The sequence below is a fragment of the Trachypithecus francoisi genome, unplaced genomic scaffold (assembly GCF_009764315.1).
Source record: "Trachypithecus francoisi isolate TF-2019V2 unplaced genomic scaffold, Tfra_2.0 Lachesis_group3, whole genome shotgun sequence".
NCBI lineage: Eukaryota > Metazoa > Chordata > Mammalia > Primates > Cercopithecidae > Trachypithecus > Trachypithecus francoisi.
The window spans coordinates 104,368,227-104,393,260 of record NW_022681468.1 but is presented as its reverse complement, the minus strand read 5'-3'; the positions used below and the strand labels follow the sequence as shown (position 1 = coordinate 104,393,260).

General features: G+C 45.7%; 1 protein-coding gene across 5 annotated transcripts in view; it reads left to right on the top strand.

The window, feature by feature from the left end:
• Positions 1-8,925: 8,925 nt before the first annotated feature.
• Positions 8,926-25,034, top strand: part of PDE8A (phosphodiesterase 8A) — a 161,106-nt gene continuing 144,997 nt past the window's right edge. The window contains exons 1-2 of one of the 5 annotated variants that reach the window (XM_033190916.1): positions 9,296-9,408; positions 23,282-23,402. Coding sequence is in view for 3 of the 5 variants with exons in the window: in XM_033190914.1 (XP_033046805.1) it covers positions 9,229-9,408 (180 nt within the window). In the remaining 2 variants the exon portion in view is untranslated. Of the gene's footprint in view, positions 9,409-23,277; positions 23,403-25,034 lie in introns of those variants that run through there. The other 4 variants (XM_033190914.1, XM_033190918.1, XM_033190915.1 and 1 more) reach the window with 4 other exon arrangements.

The window sequence follows — 25,034 nt, the reverse complement described above, 5'->3', positions numbered from 1 at the left end:
ATTTTTTAATCTCATTACTTCAGACTTATCCCCCTAGTCCAGGTGGGATATTTTTGGTTGTAAGAGACTAAAAACCAGACCCAAAATGACTTAAGCAAAAGCAGAAATTAAAAGTCCAAACATAGTTCTGACTTTAGGTATGTCTCTATCAGGGGCTTAACCATTGCCATCAACACCCATTAACTCTAGATTGGCTCATGTGCCCATCTCTAAGCCAATTGCCATGGCCATAACTTGAGTTGAAGAAAATCAGATACAGTTCTAAGAAGGATGAGTGGGTGCTGAGCATGGAGACAGTGATCCACTCATGTCTCAGTCCAGGGAGGTGCTCTTGGTGTCCACTCGCCCCCTCCAAGATTAAGTCAGTCCCTACTGTGGTACACACTCACAGCTTCCTGTACATTACAGCACTCATCATCTTGTAATTATACGCTCGTGTCGTTGCATGATGTCCGCTTCCCGCAACAGATTATGAGCTCCGTGAAGTCAGGGGCTATTTTGTCATCACTATATTCTCAGTGATGAAAAAGGCACTCAATAAAGAGTACACATTTTAAAGGATTCATCTGGGACTCTGGGTGTGACTAGGCCCAGCCTACCGCCTTGACTTTTCCAGCTGCACCGCCATTAAGGTCAGAATCTTCCCCTCCAGAATCTTCTTTTCAAGCAGGCTTGGGGACACTTACACAGGACACATCTCCCCTGACAAGAGAATGACAATTTTCCTATGGGACTTGGCAGGCCTGCGTACCAGAACTTGGAGTGGATGATTGAGGCCAGGAGAGGGGACTTGAATCAGGAGGGGAGCCAGGGAGAAAAGGAGGGTCACTTTGGATTAAGAACTTTAAAAAGAGTGATTCACGATCATTGCGGCTGACATTTAAAAAGCCTCAAATACTTTTGCTAATCAATGTGCTGCTTTGCATTTTGCCTCACATTTACCCTGGGAATGAAGCAGCCCTCAGTTGCTCCGGGGTAGATGGTATTTCGTTTTCTGCTTCTCAAGCATCGGTGATGTTTGGCTCCTCAGTTTCCCATATTTAACTTATTGCCAAAGCTTATTTTCATGGGAGCTCTTGCACAGTGGAGACATTCTGGGCTTTGGTGTCAGGCAGGCCACGGTTGGCAACCTGACTTTGCCATCTGCTGCATGACCAAGGACAAATTACTTAACCTCTCTGTCTCCATTTCCTCTCCAGTCAAGTAACGATGCTAATGCCAACCTTGCGGGGGTTTGGGAAGGTGTAGATGGGGATGATTCTGTGCAACCTCCAGCTTTAGCCAAAGCTATGGTGGGCTTGTGAAAGGCAGGGGAAGAAGCATGTCTTGTGTGAGAGAGGAGGATGGGGAAGCCAGCAGGGCTCAGGTATCTCTCTGTCCTACCCTGGTGCAGGAGTTAGTCTGAATCCTCAAGAGAAAGTCTCGGGCTCCTTGTCCAGATACTCTGTCAGCCACAGGGCACAAATGGTGTAGCTTTAGGATGCAGGAGACAGTGTGGAATGCTGGGTGTGTTGGGGAGTGGCGGGTTGTGAGGGAGGTCTTGGACAAACCAAGACTCAGTCCCCTGGACATGTGCTGTTTCCCCATTGAGGCCTGAAACCCAGAGGAACTTCCAGGCCCTCAGCCTTCCCATACGAGGAGTCAGTGCCTGGGACCCAGCCATTTACATGGTACAGGGCATCAGGGTAGGGATAGTGATGGGGTGATCTCACTACCTCCCCTTAGACACCCCCAGATATAACAGGGTGACACCTTGTTGGAGGCTGGAGGCCTGTATTAGAAGATAGAGGAAGAGCCAGAAAAATGTAGGTTCTGAGCATTCCAGTAATCCCAGGTGAGGCCTGGGTGATTTAGGTTCCATATGAGGGCCAACATAGTACTCAGCACTTACTGTGATTTTTATTTTATTTTATTTCCCAATTGAGTATTTCTAGAATACAGTAGCAGTGACATAAACTTTTTTACTTCAAATCTGGCCACTTTAGAGAACTCTTTCGTCTTAATGACTTTTGAGTTGATTGCCAAGCATCTTTGACATAAAGTCATGTCACCTGCAACTAATGATGAATGTTATCTCTGGTCCCAACATCTGCATTCCCATTTCTAAGTCATGTCTCATTGCACTTCTCAGAACATCTTGACAACATTAGATAATAGCAGCGATGGTTGTTGCCTCTCATTTTATTTCTAGTTCCATTAGTTATGTTCCAGTAAAGTGTTTCTTGCTTTTAGGATATTCAAAAATACACCTGCCGAGTCCCAGCCCTGAGGAATGTTTTCGTGCTTCATTATTAAGTATCTTGAAGGCTTTCAGCTGGAAAGAAATGCCCTTCATTTACTAAAGAAGCATCCTTGTATTTTTAAGAGTCTTTGAAAAGAATGAGTTTTGTGTTTTATTAAGGACATCAGCCCTGGTTCTAAAACAAAACAAAACAAAACAAAACAAAACAAAACAAAACAACCTGTGTCTTTATCTGTAAAATGAACTGAGAGTTATGGAGGAGCAGCAAAGGTAATAGTAACCACTTCACAGAGCTGTTGAGAGTTAAATGAGCGGCCGGGCGCGGTGGCTCAAGCCTGTAATCCCAGCACTTTGGGAGGCCGAGACGGGCGGATCACGAGGTCAGGAGATCGAGACCATCCTGGCTAATACGGTGAAACCCCGTCTCTACTAAAAATACAAAAACTAGCCGGGCGAGGTGGCGGGCGCCTGTAGTCCCAGCTACTCGGGAGGCTGAGGCAGGAGAATGGCGGAAACCCGGGAGGCGGAGCTTGCAGTGAGCTGAGATCCGGCCACTGCACTCCAGTCTGGGCGACAGAGCGAGACTCCGCCTCAAAAAAAAAAAAAAAAAAAAGAGAGTTAAATGAGCTAACACGTGTGAAGTGCCTGGCAGGGAGTCTAGCAGCATCAGGCTGGCAGGTGTCATCACCGTCATGGGTCCCATCTGGGGCTGTCCTGACACACTGCTCCCCTCCTCCAGGCCAGGAGACCCTGGACTTCTCCCCTGTTCCCCCACTAAAGTGGTGTGGCCAGCAGGGATCCCAGCCGCCATTAGCCAAGTGCTGTTTTGGAATTTGGCTGAAAGTCACAGGCTGGGCAGTTGGGAGGCTGGATAGATTGGGATGAAGACCCCCAGAGAAAGGCCAAAAGCTGGAGGACCTCTGGTGTCCTGGCTGTGCCCATCCAGCTGTGGGACCTCAGCGTGTCCCTGGGCCCCTGGGCAGCCTGTTTCCTGAAGAGATAGTCTCTGAGGCCTGGCCTACCCACTGGGACCTGCTGAGTGAGACAAAGGGCTGAGTCGGCCCAGGGCACAGTGGGGAGAAGACTCTTGTTATTATAATAGATAACCACATGGCTTGCTTGAGCAGACCCTGCGAATTTCTCCAGAGCCACCACATTACTCCCACACACTCCCACACTGCTTCTCTCCTCTATGTGCACCTAAATGGTGCACTTTTAAGGGGGACAGAGATGAGCGCGACTAGCTGAATAATCTGTGGGGCCCACTGCAAAATGAAGTGTGTGTGGGCCCTTCGTTCAACAATTATTAATAATTTCAGGCAGGGCGGCATGGCTCATACCTATAATCCCTGCACTTTGGGAGGCTGAGGCTGGAGGATTGCTTGAGGCCAGGAGTTTGAGACCAGCCTGGACCACATAGTGAGACCTCATGTCTATTTAAAGAAAAAAATTCGGTTGGGCATGGTGGCTCACGCCTGTAATCCCAGCACTTTGGGAGGCTGAGGCGGGTGGATCACCTGAGGTCAGGAGTTCAAGACCAGCCTGACCAGCATGGTGATACCCCCATCTCTACTAAAAATACAAAAATTAGCCGGGCGTGGTGGTGCACATACCTGTTATCCCAGCTACTCAGGAGACTGAGGCAGGAGAATCACTTGAACATGGGAGGCAGAGGTTGCAGAGCCGAGATCACACCACTGCACTCCAGCATGGGCCACAGAGTGCGACTCTGTCTTAAAAAAAAAAAGTCAAGATGGTGACATCAGAGCATTAAACCAAGAGTGAGACCCTTGTAGACTCAGGCCCTGTGACTGCAGAGGTTTCACACTCATGAAGCCAGCCCTTAAGGTAAGAACAGACACCCCCCAGAACACTACCTATTAAGAACTCTGGACAAGAAACTTCCTTGCTGTCGTGGAAACCAACGGTGTAGTCACGGGGCTGTGAAGGTGGAGGGCGGGGAATCCCAAAGCCTTTGGTTTCATCATCACAGAAAACCTCATCAGGAAGGTCAAGCTGTTGGGACTGTGAGAGTGCTAGTGGCATCTGGGTCCGTGATGCTGAGTTCATCTTGACCTTCCTGTATTTTGGGTACGTGAACCCCTAAGCCCCTAAGTACCTACCTTTGCTAAGCTCAATGAAGTTGGGTTTCTGACATTTAAAAATATAGCAGTGTTGAGAATCTTGGACTTTATCCATTAAGTGGGAGAGGATTTGACTCCCTTGCCTAGTGGGAAGCAGTAGAGTCAAGAGGAGAGGGCGTGTGGGGTGAGCATTGGGGACAGAGCCCTTTGTTGGAAGATAAGTCTGAGACTGTGGCAGTTAATTAGGTCATTTTGAGAAAGGGAGTCCATACTGAGGTATTAATCCAGGGCCCCAGCTGAACTACAAAAACCAAGGTTTGGAGGGAGATGGATGCAGGTGCACACCTGAACTCTGGAGGTAGAGCGAGGGTCCTCCTGGGGTTTTACTCCTTTACTATTCTGGCCCCAGAGGTGCTGCTCCCTCCTTACAGTTTTCCCTTAAGGGTGGTCACTTGGTCCCTCCCTTATCTAGAAAAGGCTGGAACATTCAAGAACACTTTACTAAAGGCTTGGAAGTACCAAGAGAAAATAAAGATGAGGGAGCCCATGAATCTGGAGATGACCGGAAGGCCTTGTATCTGGTGATGGCTGGACTCCCCTTTTCTAGGGGCAGAGAGGGGATCCAGGGAGTTCTCCTTTTTAGTCTCTCAGCTTCTGGTGGCCTTTCTCTCTTTCATTCCCCCTCATCCCTTCTGGAGCTGAGGGGGTGAAGGGGATAAAATACCTTGAGATCAAGCCATTCCACTTTTAGGAGTTCATCCTACCGAAAAAAGTTACATTCAAGGATGTTCACTGTAGCTGTAATATTGTAATAGCTGTGCATGTGCAAGTGTGTGTGTGTGTGTGTGTGTGTGTGTAATATATTTTATGTAGAAACAGGTATGAAAGCACACAGTCCAAACTGTTAACAATAGTTACCTCTACGGAAGGAAGGGAGTGGGGAAGGAAGAGAGACTTTTCTTTGCCTCTGTAGACTTTATATACTTCTGCTTAATTCAGATTTTTTAAAAACTATTTTTCCAGTATGTATTCATGTGTATAATTATAAAATGTATAATTTAAAAATAATGAAATTTAAAAATCATATTATACAAAATTTTGAAAGTTTGAGGAAAGAACATGAAGTCAGATGCCATAGATTTGTAGGGCTGTTAATCCCCATGGTAATTTCATTTCTTCCACCAGTTTTTAGCAGTCTGGGGGCAGGACTGGAGAAAAGTGATGTTAAATGGACCGGGGAGAAGGCAGCTAAGGCTCAGGGGCTAGAGTTGTTGCTCTAGGCATTTGACATCAGTGAGCCCATTTACTCTCTGAGGTAGATAGTAGTCCTAGATTTACAGTAGAGGACAGTGGCTGGGAGAGAAGTCAGGAGCTCAAGGTCTAATTGATGGCAGAGCTGGGATTCAGACCTCAGGGTGTGGAGCTCTCCCACTTGTGGCTGCCTCAAGCATGGTTCAGTGGGAGAAGGCAAGGGAAGGAAGACAAAGAACTGGGTGCAGGTGGCACAGTCTTTGAATGACTGACCCCTGGGTGGAGACGGAGATCAAGCCAGGAGGGAGAACTGGCCCTATAGAGACTCAGGTTTAGTAGAAGAGGTGTGGAAGCAGAGTAGGTTTGGATTTTAGACAGGCAAAGCTGTGAGGGACCCGGCATCTGCACACCTCTAATGAACTGGTGAGGGGCGCCATGAGGACTAAGGAGTCTCCTGGGAATGGATTGACCTATAACCCACAAATCTGTGCCAGTCACAGGTGTAGGAGGGAGGCTGGTCCTAGGTCCTTTGGTTTATCTCCTTTCCCAGCCCCACTGACCTCATGCCTGAGTCCTGGAGTAAGAACTGAAGCAGACATTCAGCTACAAGTCTGAGTCTTGTGGAAGTCAAGCAGCTCGGGCTGGGGGTCCCTCCACCCGGGGAAAATGGATTGGGGCATCTGGTGAAGCGGGTTTCACTTTGTGCCACTGAATAGTGAGGCTGAACATGGCTGGTGTGGTAGAGGCAGCCTACCTTTCAGCAGTACTGGGATTGTTTATAAGCCCTCTAGACACCTGGTAGGGACAGGATTCTTTGCAGGGGCTTGAGAGTCCTGGGTGATTTAGTGGGTGGCACATGCCAGTGACGTTTGGGTTACTTCTGTCAGTGTGACCCATTTTCTGTCCACTGTCACAGGGTAGAGAAGTGTTCAGGAACCTCAAGGTGCAGGTTAGAGCCGGGGGGAGGAGAGGTAGGGTGGAACTGATGTTAGGTGGTTGGAGCGGAGAGGAAGGGCCTGTGACTTCCTGGAGTATTCCAGGCTGAGGTTCTGGGTATGGGAAAAAGTGGACTGAGACTCCAGAAGCAGGCAGATGACTCCTATGTTTCCTATCTGCTTCTGCATCATTCATAGCCCCAGGTCTCTAAGTCTAGGGTCCCAAAATTGCAGAGCTGGAAATCAGTTACAGCTTTCTGGGAACAGAGAGGGTAAGTGACCAGTTCAGGACAGCACAAGGCAGTCCTGGCAGTCAGCGAGGTGTGGGGCGGGGCACACGGGGGTTGTCAGGCCAGCTGATCCCCCAGCCCCAACCCCCTCATTTAGTGCATGGCCCAAGGACTAACAAGGGAGGTCCTGCCTAGCAGGGGAGGGCCGAGAGGACCGGAGCTGCCTGGAGCCCCAGAAGCGGCAAGGTCAGCGTCGCCGGGAGTCGTCAAGGCCAGACGACTCTGCGGGGCGGGGAGGAGAGGTAGCGCTTCAAACTTCCATGAACTCTGGCGGCTCATAGCATTTTCTCCATTAAGTATCCTTTATTTACAGAGCTCCAGATTCTACCTGGAAAGAAGACCTCTTAAAATTGCAGAGCAAAGGCAGAAAAAAATTCTACGATTTAGGTGCAATAAGGAGTGATGTTTAAAAATCTTTTCTTTTTTAAGACACTTCACCAAGCCAGTAGTACTTTCATAAGGCAGAGAGGTATAATATTAATATTGCTTACTGTGCTTAAACTTGGTAATAGAGCCACGTGCCAGTGGCAGTTTGGACAGTAACGTGCTCTCGGGTTACCCTGCTCGGGCCAGGAAGATGGAGGCTCCGGGGACCCGGCACCTGAACCTGTGCTGCAGTCCCAGCGCCACAGCAGGGACTCCTGCGCTACAGCAGGGAATCCAGCCCGCAGCACGCCTCCGGGTTTTTACAGTAGCCAGGCCCGAGGCGGGAGCGGCTGCCTCGCAGGGTCGCTCCAGGGCCGGGCTAGGAAAGGTGTGGACGGTGGGAGAGGACAAGAAAGAGCCGGCTGCACCGCGCCACGGTCTCCGCAAACCCTGAGCCTAGGGAGGGCGCGAAGACTGACGGGGGTCCGTGGTAGCCAGCTACAGGATACATGATGTACGCCCAGGGGCACCACCCTCCAGCTGGTGGGGGAGGAGCCCCAGCCACCAGGAAATTAAGCGACTGGCCCCAGCTCACACAGCAAGCTGGTGGTTGTGTGCGTGTCCGGCGTTTCTGGGGTCCTCATAAGCCCCAGCCCTGCAATGCATACAGCGCCCCTTCCCCTGCCTTTGGGGTGTCGGACGCTGGACTAGCCCTTTGGTTAAAATGACAGGAGGACGGGCGCCTGCAGCCTGCACCGAGCTGTAACTTTGCTGCCGCCTCGGAGCCTGTGTAGTCCGAGGCGTGGCGCGCCAGGTTTTGGCTTGCGAGGGAGCGCACGCGGACTGTGGCTTCTCGCAGACGCCCAGGCCCCACCCACACAGGACACGGCGCGCGGCGCCCTAGTTTGACTTTCACCGCCCCCCCCCCCCACAAAGGAGGTCCTTCCACCGGTCTCTTTTCTGGGTAACAGCTCCAAGGCTCACACATGGTGACCCCACCCAGGTCACCTAGCCGCTAAGTTACGGAGCCGGAATTCGAAGTTGGCGGTTGGGGTTCTGGTGGCCTCGGGACGGAGGTGGCTGTGTGTCCCTAGGCAAGTCTCTCTCCTTCTCTGGGTAGCCCAGTCGGGCGACGCGCGGGTCGTGGCCGCGCATGCTCAGTTGCGGGCGGCGCCCAGAGGCGGCTGCTGGCGCCCCAGCTGCTTTGCATTGACGCCAGCACCCGCAGGAGGTCACCGCTGGGGGCTGGGCGCGGCGCGCTGCCGGCAAAACCCGGCCCGGATCACGGAGCCGGAGCCGAACCGCCAGCAACTCCCGGGTGCGCGCAGCCGTTTCTGCGCTTCTCGACGGTGCGGCCCTAGGCCCCCCTGGAGCCGAGGTGCGCCCCTCCCTACCCCGGCGGACGTGGCCCGGCCGCCCCTAGGGGCTTCCCTAGGACCCCGCGCCTTAACCCCGGCCAGCGGGAGCGTCTAAGGCTGGCCTTGTGTCCCACCGGCGCTTGGCCTGGGGAGCTTTTCCGCGGGTCGGCGGCCCAGCAGGCGGAGCGGCGTGGGTGTCCAAAGCTAGGCGGAGTCTGGAGCCGGGGAGGCGGAGGCGGCGGCGGCGGCGGCGGGAGCGGGGCCGGGCGCGGCCGGGAGCTCGCCTCCCCCGGGGGTCGCGCCGCAGCTCGGCGACGGCGGCGTGGCTCGCGCGGCGTGGACTCAGCCGCTCCCGGGTAAGGAGTGCGCAAATCTCCTCCCCCGTATTTCCCCGGAAGCGCGGCCGAGTAGAACGCGGCGATGTGAGGGAGGCGGCCGGCGGCTCCTGCCTCAGGAAGGGCATGTTCGGAGGGGCGGCCGCGGCACGCCACCCGCCTCAGTGCTCCCTTCCCACTGCCGCCGCCGCAGCGCCCGCACCGCGATAAAAGAAGCGGCCAGGCTTCCTGACGCGAGATCCGCGCTCGCCGCCGCCTGCCCAGGCGGCGATGACACGGCGCCCGCGGCGGTCCCAAGGCGCCGGGTGGGCCGTTTGCTGACCGGATCGCGGCTACCGGCCAACGTGTCCGCGGCGCCGCCGCCAGCATGGGCTGTGCCCCCAGCATCCACATTTCCGAGAGCCTGGAGGTCGAAGACGCACCTAGCCCCGCGGCATCGCCGCTGTCTTCCGGCGGGCCGCGCCTCCCGCAGGGCCAGAAGACGGCCGCCTTGTCCCAGACCCGCGGCGCCGGCCTCTTGGAGCCTCGCGACGGCAGCGGCAAGAAGGTAAGGGGCGCCGGGCACTCTGGGGCCGCCGGGAAACTCGGGTCCGGCCAGTCAGTAACTTTCCCGCAGGGGCCGGGCGGGGTCCCCCTCCCCCGGGCCTCGGTGCCCTCTTGCCCCGCTTTGGATGGTTCTGATTGACGCCAGTCGCCCGCCTTGCCGGGACAGCGTTCAGAGAAGGACCGACCCAGGCGCCGCGACCCTCATTTCCTAGGGTTGCGATTAGGACGTCGCCTGTGTCGCGGCGTCGGTTCCTTAGACACATCCGACTCCCGGAGCGGCAGGGCCCACTGTGAACTTGACTCAGCCGCTTGCATCAATTTCCTCTCCAAGAACTGGTGTTGGAGGGAAACCCCCAGGACATTCTGGCGCGCCCCTGCAATGTTAAATCAGTGTGAACTTTGTTCTTTTCCTGTGGTAGACAGGGAAGGGCGTCTGGCCTCACCATTCTTTTCACTCTGTCAGCTTTGCACATGCAGTTGCAGTTTACCATTTTCTTCGGGACTATTAGAATGTAATCTGGGACATGAGCTTTGCTTCATTGCACATGTATTTGAGGTCCACGTTTATTAGCATACATACTGTATTTAAAGCATATTTAATTAGAAAATTCTGTGAAACGCGATTTTTGAAGCATTCAGCAGAACAAAGTTAATCTTTTATTAAGCAGACTTACCGGGACATGTTGTGACTGTTTGAGGTTGTTTTTTACGTTGCATGTCTTCTCCAGCGCATGTTGCCTTGGCTTATGTTTTGTCAAAGTTTCTGGGCTTAGTCTTTGTTAAGTTTTCTAAAGGAAAGATAAAAAGGAAAAAGAAAAATGTGATCATTAAGGCACACAGCAGCAGCTTTCCAGTTCTCTCATTTCAGAATTTAAAGTTGGAACTCATGCATTGGTTTATGTTTTGTTAAACCAGTAAAAAACAACAACGACAACAAAAAATTCGTGAATAGCTGCAGATTGTTGGCTGTCATCCCTCTCATCACGACCAGTTTTTGAAAGAGTAATTTGCAAAATTTGTTTGATTCTCCTTGCTTGCTGAGAACTGCTGAACATCCCAAGTTTGAGGGATATAGTTTGATGTACTTTGTCTTACATTTCTAACAGTCGTCATGATACTTCTGTATGAAAGAGGAAAAGGCTTTTTCAGTGTTGTGTAACATAGTTGAGGTGATTTCCCCACCATTCCCATACCCTAAGTGAAAATTCAACTTTGTTCTGATTATCAGAAATTGAATTCCTTCTCCTATAGATTCTTTAAAGAAACCTCTGATGGTTTAGACTTATTAACTCAAGGTGCTCTTAATATCAATGTTAAGCTATGTGTTAAGCCTACCTAACTGGCTTTAAAAAAGCGTTACACAGGTGCATTTGGAAACTTTAACAGCTTTCAAGTTTTCAGTCCAAATCTAACATTGGTTATTTTGCAGACTAATGTGATACTTTCAGATTACCAAAGTAGCCCTTTTAGTAAGAGGCCCTTGTGTCTTACAGGCTTTTTTTTTGTGGTGGGCTGGGTGTCCTAAAATTCACCTAGGTGTCTTGTAAGCCTCCCCAGTGCAGCAGCAGCTTGCTTTAGTGCTAGCTATTGCAGTGCCTTTAGGTCCCTGAGTTTGTAAGTACTTACTTCAGCTATTCTTCCCTATTGGTAGACCATTGTCTTGTGTTGGGGTCCCAGAAAATACTTTCATCCTTGAAGTGCCTAACCCAGTGGCATACACATAGTAGGTACTAAATAAGTGTTTACTGACTTCTTTAAAAATTGTTAACTGAATGATGAAACATTTTCAGTCATTGGAATTTGATTTCATAAAGCCTCCTATATAGACTTCAGAATAATAGTATTTCCAGAGCAGGAGTCAGATTATGAATTATAACACCACAGCCACAGAAATAATAGCCCCGTACTTGTTATTCATGAACTGTATGTACATGTCGATACCTCATTTACAGATATTTGCATTTAGGCATGTCAGATAGTAGAGCAGAGGTAAATGTCAGCATTTTTTCTAGTCTAATATTTTTTCATTATGAGAATGCATCTTTTTAAATTAAGATATTAACTATACTCTGGAAATTCATGTTTAGAGAAAGTAAACTGCTAGCAATTTAGCAAAATTAAATCAAAATTAATTTGTTTATATTAACATCTCAAGATGCAATTTAATTCATTACAAAATTTCTTTTTAAAACAGTAAGTCAGCATATCTAAGTGAATTTCAGCAAGAAATTCATTGGGGGATGCTTCTATAGTCCTACAGTATTTAGTAAATAACAGTTTATCAGTGTGGGTGGGAGATTGATAACTAATTGCATTTTCAGGTTAAGCAGTATGTACCCTAAGTTAAAGTGTATCCTGCATGTGTTCCATGGAGCAATATGTGAACTGTTAATAAGTATGAGAAAAGAGTTCCATCGTCTAGTAAGTTTTGGGGAAGTACAGGTTGAATATCCCTAATCAGAAAATAAGAAATGTTCCAAAGTCTGTTTGGAGTGCTGACATGATGCTCAAAGGAAGTGCTCATTGGAGCATTTCGGAGTTCGAATTTTCAGGTTAGGGATGCTGTGAACTGGTAAGTATAATGCAGATAAAAAAAAAAATCCGAAATCCAAAACACATCTGTCTCAAGCATTTGGGACAAGAGATATGCGGCCTATACTGGCTCAGACTAAGTTCAGCAGAGTTCTTTTATGTAGAACTTATCAGAGAACCTAATTTCTGAAAGTAATCTGTGAGTCTCCAAGTGGTTTTTAGAGTGTGCAGCATTTCCTAAACTAGTTAATTATGGAGCCCTTTTCTTGAGGTATATGTCAGGCAGGCCACATATTAAGACCTGATTCTTTTTGTGAGATACCAATATTCAAAGTACTAGAAATATACTTAACAGTAAAACTCAACGAATGTAATTTGCTTCTTAATGATTCCAAAGGTACTTTAGATTTTGTCATATATTAGGCTGTGTTGTCTGTATGAACTTATTTAAGTATTATTAAAAATACCCTCTGGATGTTTATTCATTTCAGGAGTTTAAGTTTATGTGGTTACAGATAATGAATGCTGTGTTCAGTTTGTGAACACTTAGAGTTTTGTTTATTTTTAATCAGTGTGAACCTTAACTGTAACATTTTAATATTTTTTTTGCCAGTCTTTGGATTTACCCCATTTCCTCTTTCCCTAGCCAGGACTTGAGTTGTCCTTGAAAGATTTGCATGTAGTGTTAGAGACCCTATGCTCACCCCCCACCTTCCTTTTTGCAAACACCCACTGCACTGCTAATGATTGATGCTCGTCGCACCCCCAGTAATCAACTCTGTGAGATGGCAATTATGTTTGTTTTGTTCACTGCTATATCCCCCAGGCCTGGCACACAGTAGGCCTTCCATAAACATATGAATTAGATAATTTTGTGAACCAGGCTGTAGAAGTTGAAAATCCACCCAGGCCAGGTAAGTAGAAATAGAAGCCAATTTTAACTAGAGTAGAGGCTATAAAGTTTGGATTTCGTTTTGTGGAAATCTCTGGTTATTGCTCTTCAGAGCACTGTACGAGGGAATAATATATTTCTACCCTGTTGAGCAGAGTAGATTTCCCTATAAAGAAAGATTAAAAAGGCTAGGTGCAGTGGCTTATGTCTATAGTCCCAGCACTTTGGGAGGCCAAGGCAGAAGGATTGCTAGAGCCCGGGAGTTACCAGCCTGGACAACATCTCAAGACTCCATCTCTACCAAAAAATAGAAAAAATTAGCTGGGCATGGCACTGCACACCTTTAGTCCCAGATACTTGGGAGGCTGAGGTGGGAGGATCACCTGAGCTAATAAGAAGTTCAAGGCTGCTGTGGCCCGAGGTCGCATCACTGCACTCCAGCCTGGGCAACAGACAGAAACCTTGTCTCAAAAATAAATAAATAAATAAATAAAAGATGTAGGATTAGTGCAGCCAAGGTGATAGATAATAGTACAGCTGCATGCCAACCGCTAATCAAGTGTTACTGCTATCAGCACTCACTCAGAATCTCAGACATTCTCCAGTTGGTCCATTTCCGTTTCCCTTTGCTTCTGTCATTCGCTTCCTCCAACCTCTTTTCTCTTACTTTTCATCACCTCCCCTCCCACTTCCATCTTCTTCCTTGCTTTTTTCTACTAGCCCACCTTCCTGCACAAAACTGGCCACTCTTGCCATCTTAGTCAACTAAAGTTTAGTGGTTTCTAAATGTTACTAAGCAGTGGAATAAAATTTATTGCCTGCTCCTAGTTTACAAAGTGGATTAGTCAATTTTTTTTTTTTTTTTTTTTTTTTTTTTTTTTTTTTTGAGACGGAGTCTCGCTCTGTCGCCCAGGCTGGAGTGCAGTGGCCGGATGTCAGCTCACTGCAAGCTCCGCCTCCCGGGTTTACGCCATTCTCCTGCCTCAGCCTCCCGAGTAGCTGGGACTACAGGCGCCCGCCAACTCGCCCGGCTAGTTTTTTTTCTATTTTTTAGTAGAGACGGGGTTTCGCCGTGTTAGCCAGGATGGTCTCGATCTCCTGACCTCGCGATCCACCCGTCTCGGCCTCCCAAAGTGCTGGGATTACAGGCTTGAGCCACCGCGCCCGGCCAATTTTTTTTTTTTTTTAAGACAGAGTCTTGCTTTGTTGCCCAGGCTGGAGTGCAGTGGCACAACCTTGGCTCACTGCAGTCTTGACCTCCTGGGCTCAAGTGATCCCCCCACCTCAGCCTCCCAAATAACTGGGACTACAGGTGTGCACCATGCGTGGCTAGTTTTTTAAACTTTTTTTTTTGTTGAGATGGGATCTTGCTACACTACCCAGGCTAGGCTCACACTCCTGGGCTCATGTGATTCCCCCAGCCCCAGCCTGCCAAAGTGCTGGGATTACAGGTGTGGGTTACTGTGCCCGACTGATTACCCAAAATTTTGTATTTGGCAAAACTAAAGCAATTTTCTCTTTGTGTGTGACCTGACTGATTTTTTTCCTCCACTAGGGGTCTTTGACCCTTGCTAGATTATATGGAATTACTGAAAGTTTCCCTTTGAAAGTGTAGTTGAGAAAAATGAGACCAAACTTTCTGCTGCCATAAGTGACTACAGTTTATCTCCAGAACTCAGGGGTTGTGAGTTCCCTCATCATTGTGTTCTTGTGCCTCTCAGTATATAGAAAGATATTTCTGTATTCATTTTCTTGAATTCCTTTTACATACATAAAATACTTTGCATTTATATCGTATGGTTTTAGTACTTACTGTCATTGCCACCATAACTTTAAGTGTGATTCTTAAGATAGACATTGTCACAATTCTGTCACCTTAAACCTGTCCCTGACCAGCTTTGACCCTCACGTTTTTGAGGCAAGGTTTAGATAGGGCCTGTGGTCCCTTCTGGCACAAATGTTTCCTGTGAAGTGGCTTATGAGTCTGGTTTTCCCTTGGATAGCTTGCCCATTTGGATTGGTTCCTTTTTTTTTTTTAGACAGAGTTTTTTGCTCTTGTTGCCCGGGCTGGAGTGTAGTGGTGTGATCTCAGCTGACCGCAACCTCCGCCTCCCAGGTTGAAGCAATTCTCATGCCTTGGCCTCCCAAGTAGCTGGGATTACAGACTTGTACCACCATGCCTGGCTAATTTTTTTTTTTTTTTTTTTGTATTTTTAGTGAGATGGGGTTTCTCCATATTGGTCAGGCTGGTCTTGAACTCCTGACCTCAGGTGGTCTGCCTGCCTCAGCCTCCCAAAGTGCTGGGATTATAGGCGTGAGCCATCGCGCCTGGCCTTGGATTGCTTCTTAAATAGGAGAAGGTTCATGATGTGAGGACACAGGATAAAGCAGACATCTCAGAATAACCTTAAAGGACAGAATATTTTTAAAAATTAAAAAAAAAAAAAAAAAAAAAAAGAACAGAGGGAGAAGTACTTAGGACATGAGTAATCCCTCAGTCTTACCCAAGCTCAGTGGCTTCATCCTGGTTTCTCAGTACACTGAGGCAGTAGGAGGTGATGGATTCTGTAGTTCTTAGAGTGCAAACTATTCATATTAGTAATAACCACCATTTCTTGGATGCCCTCTGTGTTGCAAGCACCATGTTAGATGCTTTAAAGATGTTATCTCATTTAATCCTTTCAACCCTGTGAGGTGGCAGGTATAATTTCCCTTTAGCAGATAAGACACCAGAGGTTAGAAATTTGCCCAAGGTCATACATTTAAGCTGGGATTCAAATCCACTGGTCCTGGCTCTCACCATTGCGTTTCCCATTCTTTCGTCTTCTGCTAAGCTGCAGATTTCACAGGTCAACTGGGTTTTAAGCAGGCATCTTGAATCTGCATTATCAGGATTTTGTTAAGTTTCGACTTACTGAGGAAGTTGGTTACAGCCCTACCTTAGGTTCCTGAGTTTGAGGAAGTTGAAGTCATCTTCAGCCCTGGCCCAGTTAACTCCTGAAGCCAGATATTTTGTGATGCCCTCCGATCTGCCCTCTGCTGTCTGAAATGAGTTGGGAGGGCATCCCTTGGGAGTTTTTTTTCCTTTCCTCTTTCTCCTGCTCAGGTTTCAGGCAGCCTGCCTTACCAAGAGTTCTCCAGGAGCTAGTTCTTTCCATTGCCCTTTGCCTAGAGTGCTGTTCCCCGACCAGTGCTGCAGGCACCTATCTTTCCAGGAGTTATTCAGGGCCCAGCTGAAAGCTTCCTTGAGCCCTTAGCTGGCTTGCACTCTTTTCTCTGCTCTTGGGACCTGCTCCTGTATCCCTGTGAGCCTAGGATTTCTGTCTTCAGCCTTCTGCTAGATTATAGGCTGCTTGAGGGCAAGTACTGTGTCCTAGTTTCATTATAGTTCCCAAAGTGCTTGGCACACTCGGTAAATATTTGAATAAGTACACCAGTCTCTAAGGCTGAAAGGGCTTTTATTCATGTTCCACGAGTCTATCTCACCTTATTTAGATTTAACAAAAGTTGTTGGGGTGTGTTCTGTGTTTTAACAGAAAGCTAAAATACCCTTAAGCCAGTGATTAATCTGTGGGGTGATTAGTAAAGCTTTTGCCTCTAATTTTGGCTGAGTTAGGGTTGAGCAATGTTCCTGGGTCCCCTCCTTCTGTTCTACTTTTATTCTGCTCTGTTTGGTAAAGAGTGGTAGAGTATCATGTCAGAGAGCTGTTTTGACAAGTTTGTATTGCATGTCTTAGCTACAGGCACCATATGTAGTTTGCCCATCCACACAGACAGGAAGGATGTTGCAGATTTCCCAGAACTTTGAGGGTGACCTCAAATAATTTGGGATGGGGGACTTTGTCAGTGCTTTTATACTGTATTGGTTGGAAATACACCTTTGCTGTTCATCCTCTTTTACCGCCTGCCGTCTCCCTTTCATGTCCTGTTAGTGAGTACAGGAGCTGCTTTACTTCCTCTTACTCTGCTTATAGGATAACCCAAAGAGCTAGTGGCACGTTAGCAGTTCCCAGGTTGTCTGCAGAGGTTTGGTGTTGATGGCAGCTCCCTAGTGAGGTGTTAAAAGACTATAGGAGGAGGAGCCAGAAGATGTGTGTTTTAGGTCCAGCTCCATCAGACTTTGGCCATGTGATATTTGGCAACTCCTGATCCTGAGGTTTCTCAAGTACAGAATGAAGCTAGAATACCTGGGTTCTGATGAGGGTAACTAAAAATAATCTGCGTTAAAGTGTTTTGTAAACTCCAAGACACTGTCACACGTAAGGATTGACCATTTTCTTTTTTTGAGACGGAGTCTCGCTCTATCGCCCAGGCTGGAGTGCAGTGGCCGGATCTCAGCTCACTGCAAGCTCCGCCTTCCGGGTTTACGCCATTCTCCTGCCTCAGCCTCCCGAGTAGCTGGGACTACAGGTGCCCGCCACCTCGCCCGGCTAGTTTTTTGTATTTTTTTTTAGTAGAGACGGGGTTTCACGGTGTTAGCCAGGATGGTCTCCATCTCCTGACCTCGTGATGCACCCATCTCGGCCTCCCAAAGTGCTGGGATTACAGGCAGATTGACCATTTTCTTATGAGAACCTTTCTCAAAGGCAAACTTGGTTTAAATATATCTGTTTTTTAATGCAGCTCTCATTTTTAATATAGTTTTGTTTTTCTCCAATATTTTGTGAAAATTTTCATAGAGCAAAGTTGAGAGAATTATGCACTCATATGCCTGCCATCTGGATTCTGCAGTTAACACTTTTCTGTGTTTGTCTTATATCTATCCTCTTTTATCCATCCATCAACCCGTTTTATTTTTGGATTCATTTCAAAGTAAGTTCCACCCATCAGTGTACTCAACCCCTAAATATTTCAGTATGTATATCAAGTACTAGAGCTCAAAATTTGAATTTTGGGCATGGTAGCACACATCTCTAGTCCCATCTACTCAGGAGCTGAGGCAGAAGGATTGCTTGAGCCCAGGTGTTTGAGATGAGGTCTTGCTATATTGCCCAGGCTGGTCTCAAAGTACATAATAAAATTTACACAAAGTAAAATGTGTAAATTTTATATGTACCATTTGTGAGATATGACAAATGTATATGCCATAGATACAGAATTACACAATATTATAATCACCCCCAAAAGTTCTATTGTGCTCCCTCTCCGTTCTTACCCCCAGCCACCAGCAACCACTGTTCTGAATTTTTTCCATTATAAATTATTTTTGCCTATTCTAGATTTCATGTAAATAGAACCTTACAGTATAGATTATTCTTTTTTTTATAAGGCTTATTTCACTCAGCATAATGTTTTTGAGATTCTTCTATGCTGCACGAGTCAGTAGTTTGTTCTTTTTTCTAATTAGTCTGTTACATGAATAAAGCACAGTTCACTTATTCATTCTTTTGTTGATGGATACTAGGGCCATTTCTAATTTTTGGCTATTATGACTAAAGCTACTATGAATATTCTAGCATATGTTATTTTGTGGATATATGCTTTCATTCCTCTTGGTTAAATACCACGAAGTGAAATTGCTAGGTCATAGGATAGGTATAAGTGTAGCTTTTTAAGAAACTGCTTGACTTTTTCCCAAAATAGTTATTCAATATTACACTCATGCCAACAATGTATGATAAAAGTTCAGTTGCTCTACATCCTTCCCATCATTTGGTGTTAATCAGTATTTTAATTTTAGCCATTCTGGTGGGTGTGTAGTGATATCTCATTGTGGTTTTGATTTGTATTTCCTTGATGGTTGATGATTTTGAGTACTTTTTTCATGTGCTTATTGTTCATTTACTGTATTGTCTTTTTAAAGTTTTAATTTTAATACTTTTTTATTAAAAGGAAATATAAATATCATGACCTCTGGGTAGGGAAGGACTGATTAAGCAAGTTACACAAGGCATTTCCTTTTTTTTTTTTTTTTTGAGACGGAGTCTCGCTGTCACCCAGGCTGGAGTACAGTGGCCGGATCTCAGCTCACTGCAAGCTCCGCCTCCCGGGTTCACGCCATTCTCCTGCCTCAGCCTCCGGAGTAGCTGGGACTACAGGCGCCGGCCACCACGCCCGGCTAGTTTTTGTATTTTTTTAGTAGAGACGGGGTTTCACCATGTTAGCCAGGATGGTCTCGATCTCCTGACCTCGTGATCCGCCTGTCTCGGCCTCCCAAAGTGCTGGGATTACAGGCTTGAGCCACCGCGCCCGGCCCGACAAGGCATTTCCATAAAGGAGATGATTGATAAATCCAACTACGTTAAAATAAAGACCTTCTCATCAAAAGAGCGAAAAGGAAAGCTGCAGACTGGAAGAAGACATTTGCAATGCATGGTACCAATAAAGGATTAGTACTCAGAGAGGTCCTAAACGTAATAAGAAAACAACAGCCCAGTTGAAAAATTGGAAAAGGTTGGAACAGGCACAGCACTAAGAGGAAACCAAATAGCTAATAACATGTGAAAAGATTTTCAACCTCATTGGGGAAATGCAAATTAAACCCACTGTGAAATAACATTTTATACTCATCAGATTGGCAGTATTTTGAGGAACTGCTCAACGTTAGGTAGAGGTGTAAATTAGTTCAACTACTAGGGAAACCCATTGTCATTGCCAGCTAGAGTTGAACAGGTGACCCTGTGACATAGCAGCTTCTCTCCTAGAAACTCTTAGGTATCTTTACTGGAAACATGTACAAGAATTTTCAGAGCAGCATTACTTTTAATTGCAAACTTTCATGTAAAACCCAAATGTCCATTAACAACATAATGGATAAACAAGTTGTGGTATGTTCAAAGAAGGGAATACTTCACAGCTGTGAAAAATGAATGGATTACAGCTGCAGATATTAACTTTCATAAATCTCAAAAACTTAATGTGGAGAGAAGAAGCCATCAACAAATTTATAAGGTATGATTCTTTTTCTTTAAAGATTGATAGGCTGGGAGTGGTGGCTCACACCTGTAATCCCAGCAATTTGGGAGGCCGAGGCAGGAGAATTACTTGAGGCCAAGAGTTTGAGATCAGCCTGGACAACATAGCAAGACCCCATCTCTAACCAAAAAAAGCTAAACAATATATAGTAATACACACATAGGTGTTAAAAGTTACCGTAAAATCAGTTCAGGCAAATAAAGTTTATTTTAAGGACTTAAATGTTTAACATGTTAATTTGAGTGCCTAATATAGAGGCTGTAAGAGGATAACAGGCCCTGCTCTCAGGGAACAATTAGCCCTTTCTGGAAAGGTGGGGTAGGTTTCTGACCTGGAAGTGATGATGGCACCTTGGGGGATGGATTGTGGAGGTAGGAGCTTGGTCTGGATTGGTCATAAGGTACAGAAAGAGGAAAGGAGGGAGAGGTTTGACCTGGGCGTAAAAGACTGGGAGGATGTGGAAAAGTGGAAAATATATCTCTGGATAAGGGGAAGGAAGGGTACAGGGGTTGGGTGCATGTTCCAGTTATGAGGAGGCTGACCAGGGATAGGAGGGGAGGTCTAAAAGCCAGGTTGAGGAGTTTGAAGTCCATCCTATAAACATTAGAGAACTCTCAAAGGCATTTCATTTTCAGCAGGGTAGTCAAAGTATAAACATATTTCATGAAGATTAGGTTTCAGGCAAAAATTGCAATAGGTAGGGTGAAGGAAAGCTAGAGGTAGGGCACTATCCACGACATATTGCAGTGGTTCAGGCACAAGGTATGACCAGGTATGACTAACTTAGTGCAGTGGTTTGGAAGAGGAGGGAATGAGGGAAGGAAAAACTGACTAGTGACAGATTGGATTTGGTGAGTGAAGGGGTGGAGAGTGGAGGGTGACTCAGAGGTTGGGGTTTACCAGCTTAGAAGGACTGTGATAACATGCCACAATTTGTACAGTGCTTTATGGTTTACCAAATGCTATTTTTGTACCTCATCTCATTTGATGTTCTCCAAACCATGGGGAGGTGGAAAGGAGGGATTTTATTTTCTCTGTTTAAGGCCTAAAGAAGCAGAAATTCAGAGATAGAGTGACTTGTTCAAGTTTGTGCTGACCACTTAACAGAAACAGGTTCACTGTAATAGCATAAGGGAGAAGTCAGAGGAAAGTGAAGTTAGGGAGTTTTTAAGAAAACCTTTCTTGTTGTCTTTTGGTTCTGAGTTCATCTTATAAAAATAAACTTTTACTTTTCCTGATTGTAAAAGTCATATTCATTGTAGAAAACTTGAAACATACAGAAAAGAACAAGGATCGGCCAGGTGTGGTGGCTCATGCCTGTAATTCCAGCACTTTGGGATGCTGAGGCAGGCGGATCACAAGGTCAGCAGATCGAGACCATCCTGGATAACAGGCGGATCACAAGGTCAGCAGATTGAGACCATCCTGGATAACATGGTGAAACCCTGTCTCTTCTAAAAATACAAAAAATTAGCCGGGTATGGTGGCAGGTGCCTGTAGTCCCAGCTACTTGGGAGGCTGAGGCAGGAGAATGGCATGAACCCAGGAGGTGGAGTTCTCAGTGAGCCGAAATTGCACCACTGCAGTCCCGCCTGGGTGACAGAGCGAGACTCCATCTCCAACAAGGATCACTTAAATTGTACAATCACTTAAATTGCACAGTCAGGAGATCATGCCTCATAAAATGGTGGTGTGTTTCCTTCCATCCATGTAGATTGCTTTAAATAACTGTAATTAAGAACTTTTTTGGGCTGGGTGTAGTGACTCATGCCTGTAAATCCCAGCACTTTTGGGAGGAGAAGATGGGAGAATCACTTGAGACCAGGAGTTTGAGACCAGCTTGGGAAACATAGTAAGACCCCCATTCTCTATTAGAAAAAAAATGAATAAATAAATTAGCTGGGCATGGTGGTGCACACCTGTAATCCCAGCTACTTAGGAGACTGAGGCTGGAGGATTGCTTGAGGCTGGGAGTTTGGGGTTGCAGTGAGCTATGATTGTGCCACTGTACTCCAACCTGGGTGACAGAGTGAGACGTTCTCTCTTAAAAAGCAAAAAAAAAAAATATTTTTAAAGCAGTTTTGTTTTTTAGTCCTAGGAAACATTTAACTATTATTTATTTAAATGCTGTCCCCTTAAATTTTCTCATTTTCTCTTCTGCAGCTCCCTCCAAAAGATAGATTGAGACGCATCTTGATCTGTTCTCCATGTCTCTTCACTTTTCTTTTACTTCCCCTCTCTGTGCTATCTTCTGGAAGGATTTTTTAGCTCAATATTTTAAGTCACGCATTCATTCCTCAAGGTCGACTCAGCTCTTTAGCCCACTGAGTTTTAAAATTTGAGTTTTTGTCTTCAATCTATGGTTTGCTCTTTTTTCATAACTGCTTATTCATGTTTTATGGTTGCAGCATACTCCCTTATCTCTTTGAGGATATTAATTATACTCACTTTAAAGTCCTATTCTGATTGCTGTTTATTAAAAACACTTTTTGTTGAGTTATAAATGCAATCAGCCAAGGTATACAAAATCCCTAAGTGTACAGCTTGATGAATTTTCCTCATGCTCCCATGTAATCACCACCCAAATCAAGACAACATTTCCAGCTTTCCAGAAGGCTGCCTTGTGGCTGTTCACTGTTTTTCAGTATTTTTAACATTTTATGAAAAATCTGAAAATAAGCAGTCTTGAAGAATTTTTCACAGAGTACCCCTGTATACCCAATGCCTGTATTTTACATTAGCATTTTACTGTACTTGCTTTATCACATATATCCGTGTATCCATTCTTCTACCTATCATTCTCCTTTTTCTTTGATATATTTTAAAGTAACTACAAATGAGGATGGGCACGGTGGCTCATGCCTGTAATCCCAGCACTTTGGGAGACCGAGGAGGGTGGATCACCTGAGGTCAGGAGTTCAAGACCTGGCCAACATGGTGAAACCCTGTCTCTACTAAAAATACAAAAAATTAGCTGGGCGTGGTGGCAGGTGCCTGTAATCCCAGCTACTAGAGGCTGAGGCAGGAGAATCGCTTGAACCCGGGAGGTGGAGGTTGCAGTAAGCTGAGATCACACCATTGCACTCCAGCCTGGGCAACAAGAGGGAAACTCTGTCTCAAAAACAAGCAAAAAAAAAGTAATTGCAAATGTTAGTATCCTATACTTCCCCTTAAATATGAATTTAATATTTGTTTAGGTTTTTTGTTTTAGGCATGAATTTGATATTTGTTTAGGTTTTTTCCTTTTGAGGCAACATTTACACACAATGAAATGCACAAATGTTTAGTGTGTATTTGCTGAGTTTTGACAAGTGCATACATATATCTGTGTAATCCAAACCTCTATGAAGTTATAGAACATTATTTTCATTCCAGAAAGTTTCATCATGCTCTTTACTGGACAGTCTCCCAACCATGCTTCTGATTTTTTTCTTACCATAGATTAGTTTTGCCTGTTCTAATTTTAATATAAGTGGAGTTACACAGTATGTACCTTTTTTTTTTTTTTTTTTTTTTTTTTTTTTTTTTGAGGCAGGGTCTCCTTCTGTTGCCTAGACTGGAGTGCGGTGCTGTGGTCATAGTTAACTGCATCCTTGACTTCCCTGGCTCAAGTGATCCTCCTGCCACCTCAACTTCCTGAGTAGCTGGGACTACAGGTACGCACCACCAGGCCTGGCTAATTAAAAAAATATTTTTGTAGAGACAGGGTCTCACTGTGTTGCTCAAGCTGGTCTCAAAACTCCTGGGCTCAAGCAATCCTCCTGCCTCAGCTTCCCAAAGTGTTGGGATTACAGGTGTAAGCCACCATGCCCAGTATATGTACTCTTATATAAGACTTCTTTCCTTCAGCATTATGTTTTTGGCATTCATCTATGTTTTATGTCTCAGTAGTTCATAATACTACACAATTAACTTTTAAAAGCTCACAATAAATATTGTTAAATTGCCCTCCAGGAAAATGGGATGAAATTTTGTAATGAAAATATCCCTGAGAGGGCATGCACTACTTTACCCTGCCTTGTGGTCAGATTTTTATTTCATAAGGAGCGTGTGAGAGCGCTTTGTGATGCTTTCAACAATCTGACTGTGAGAGGTGGTATTTTATTGGCATTTTAGTTTGAATTTATTTCATTTATTATTTGTTACTCTTTATTTCTCCCAAGTATGTTTTGGACATTTGAATTTCCTCTTCTGTGAATTTTTCATGTCTGTTGCCTATATCTCTATTTAGGTTTTAGAGGTTAAATTATTACTTACAAGAACTTTTTAATAAGTGTGAATGTTAAATTTTGACCTCATGTACATTGCAAATTTTTTTCCTCAAGTATCTTTTTATTTTTTTTAGATAATGTTTAAACATTTTTTTTTTTTAATTTAATGATTTTTAGAACTAAGGTCTTGCTCTGTTGCCTAGGCTGGAGTGCAGTGGCAGCCTCACTGCAGCCTCAAATTTTTGTGCTCAAGTGATCCTCCCACCTTAGCCTCCTGAGTAGCTGGGACTGTAGATGTATGCCACCATGCCTGGCTGATTTTTAAATTTTTTTAAAAAGAGACAGGATCCCCCCATGTTGTCCAAGTGGTCTTGAACTCCTGGACTCAGAGGATCCTCCTGCCTTAGCCTCTCAAAATGCTGAGATTACAGGCGTGAGCTACCTTGCTTGGCAGGTATTTGTGTATCTAAACATAGAAAAAATATAATAACAATACAGTATAAAAGATAAGAAATGGGCTGGGCATGGTGACTCATGCCTGTGATCCCAGCACTCTGGGAGGCTGAGGCGGGCGAATCACTTGAGGTCAGAAGTTCAAGACCAGCCTTGCCAACATGATGAGACCCCCATCCCTACTTAAAAATACAAAAATTAGCCGGGTATGGTGGCGTATGCCTGTAATCCCAGCTACTCAGGAGGCTGAGGCAGGAAAGGCGCTTGAACTCAGGAGGCAGAGATTGCAGTGAGCTGAGATCGCGCCACTACAGTCCATCCTGGACAACAGAGCGAGACTGTCTCAAAAAAAAAAAAAAAAAAAAGGTGGTACACTTATAGAAGGCACTTACCATGAATGGGGCTTACAGGACTGGAAGCTGCTCTGAGTGAGTCAGTGAATGAGTGGTGAGTGAATGTGAAGGCCTAGGATATTACTGTGTACTACTGTAGACCTGATCAACACTGTACACTTAGGCTACACTAAATTTGTTTTAAACATTTTTATTTCTTCAGTAATCTCAACTTACTGTAACTTTTTTACTTTATAAAGTTTTTTTTTTAACTTTTTGACACTTTTAAAGT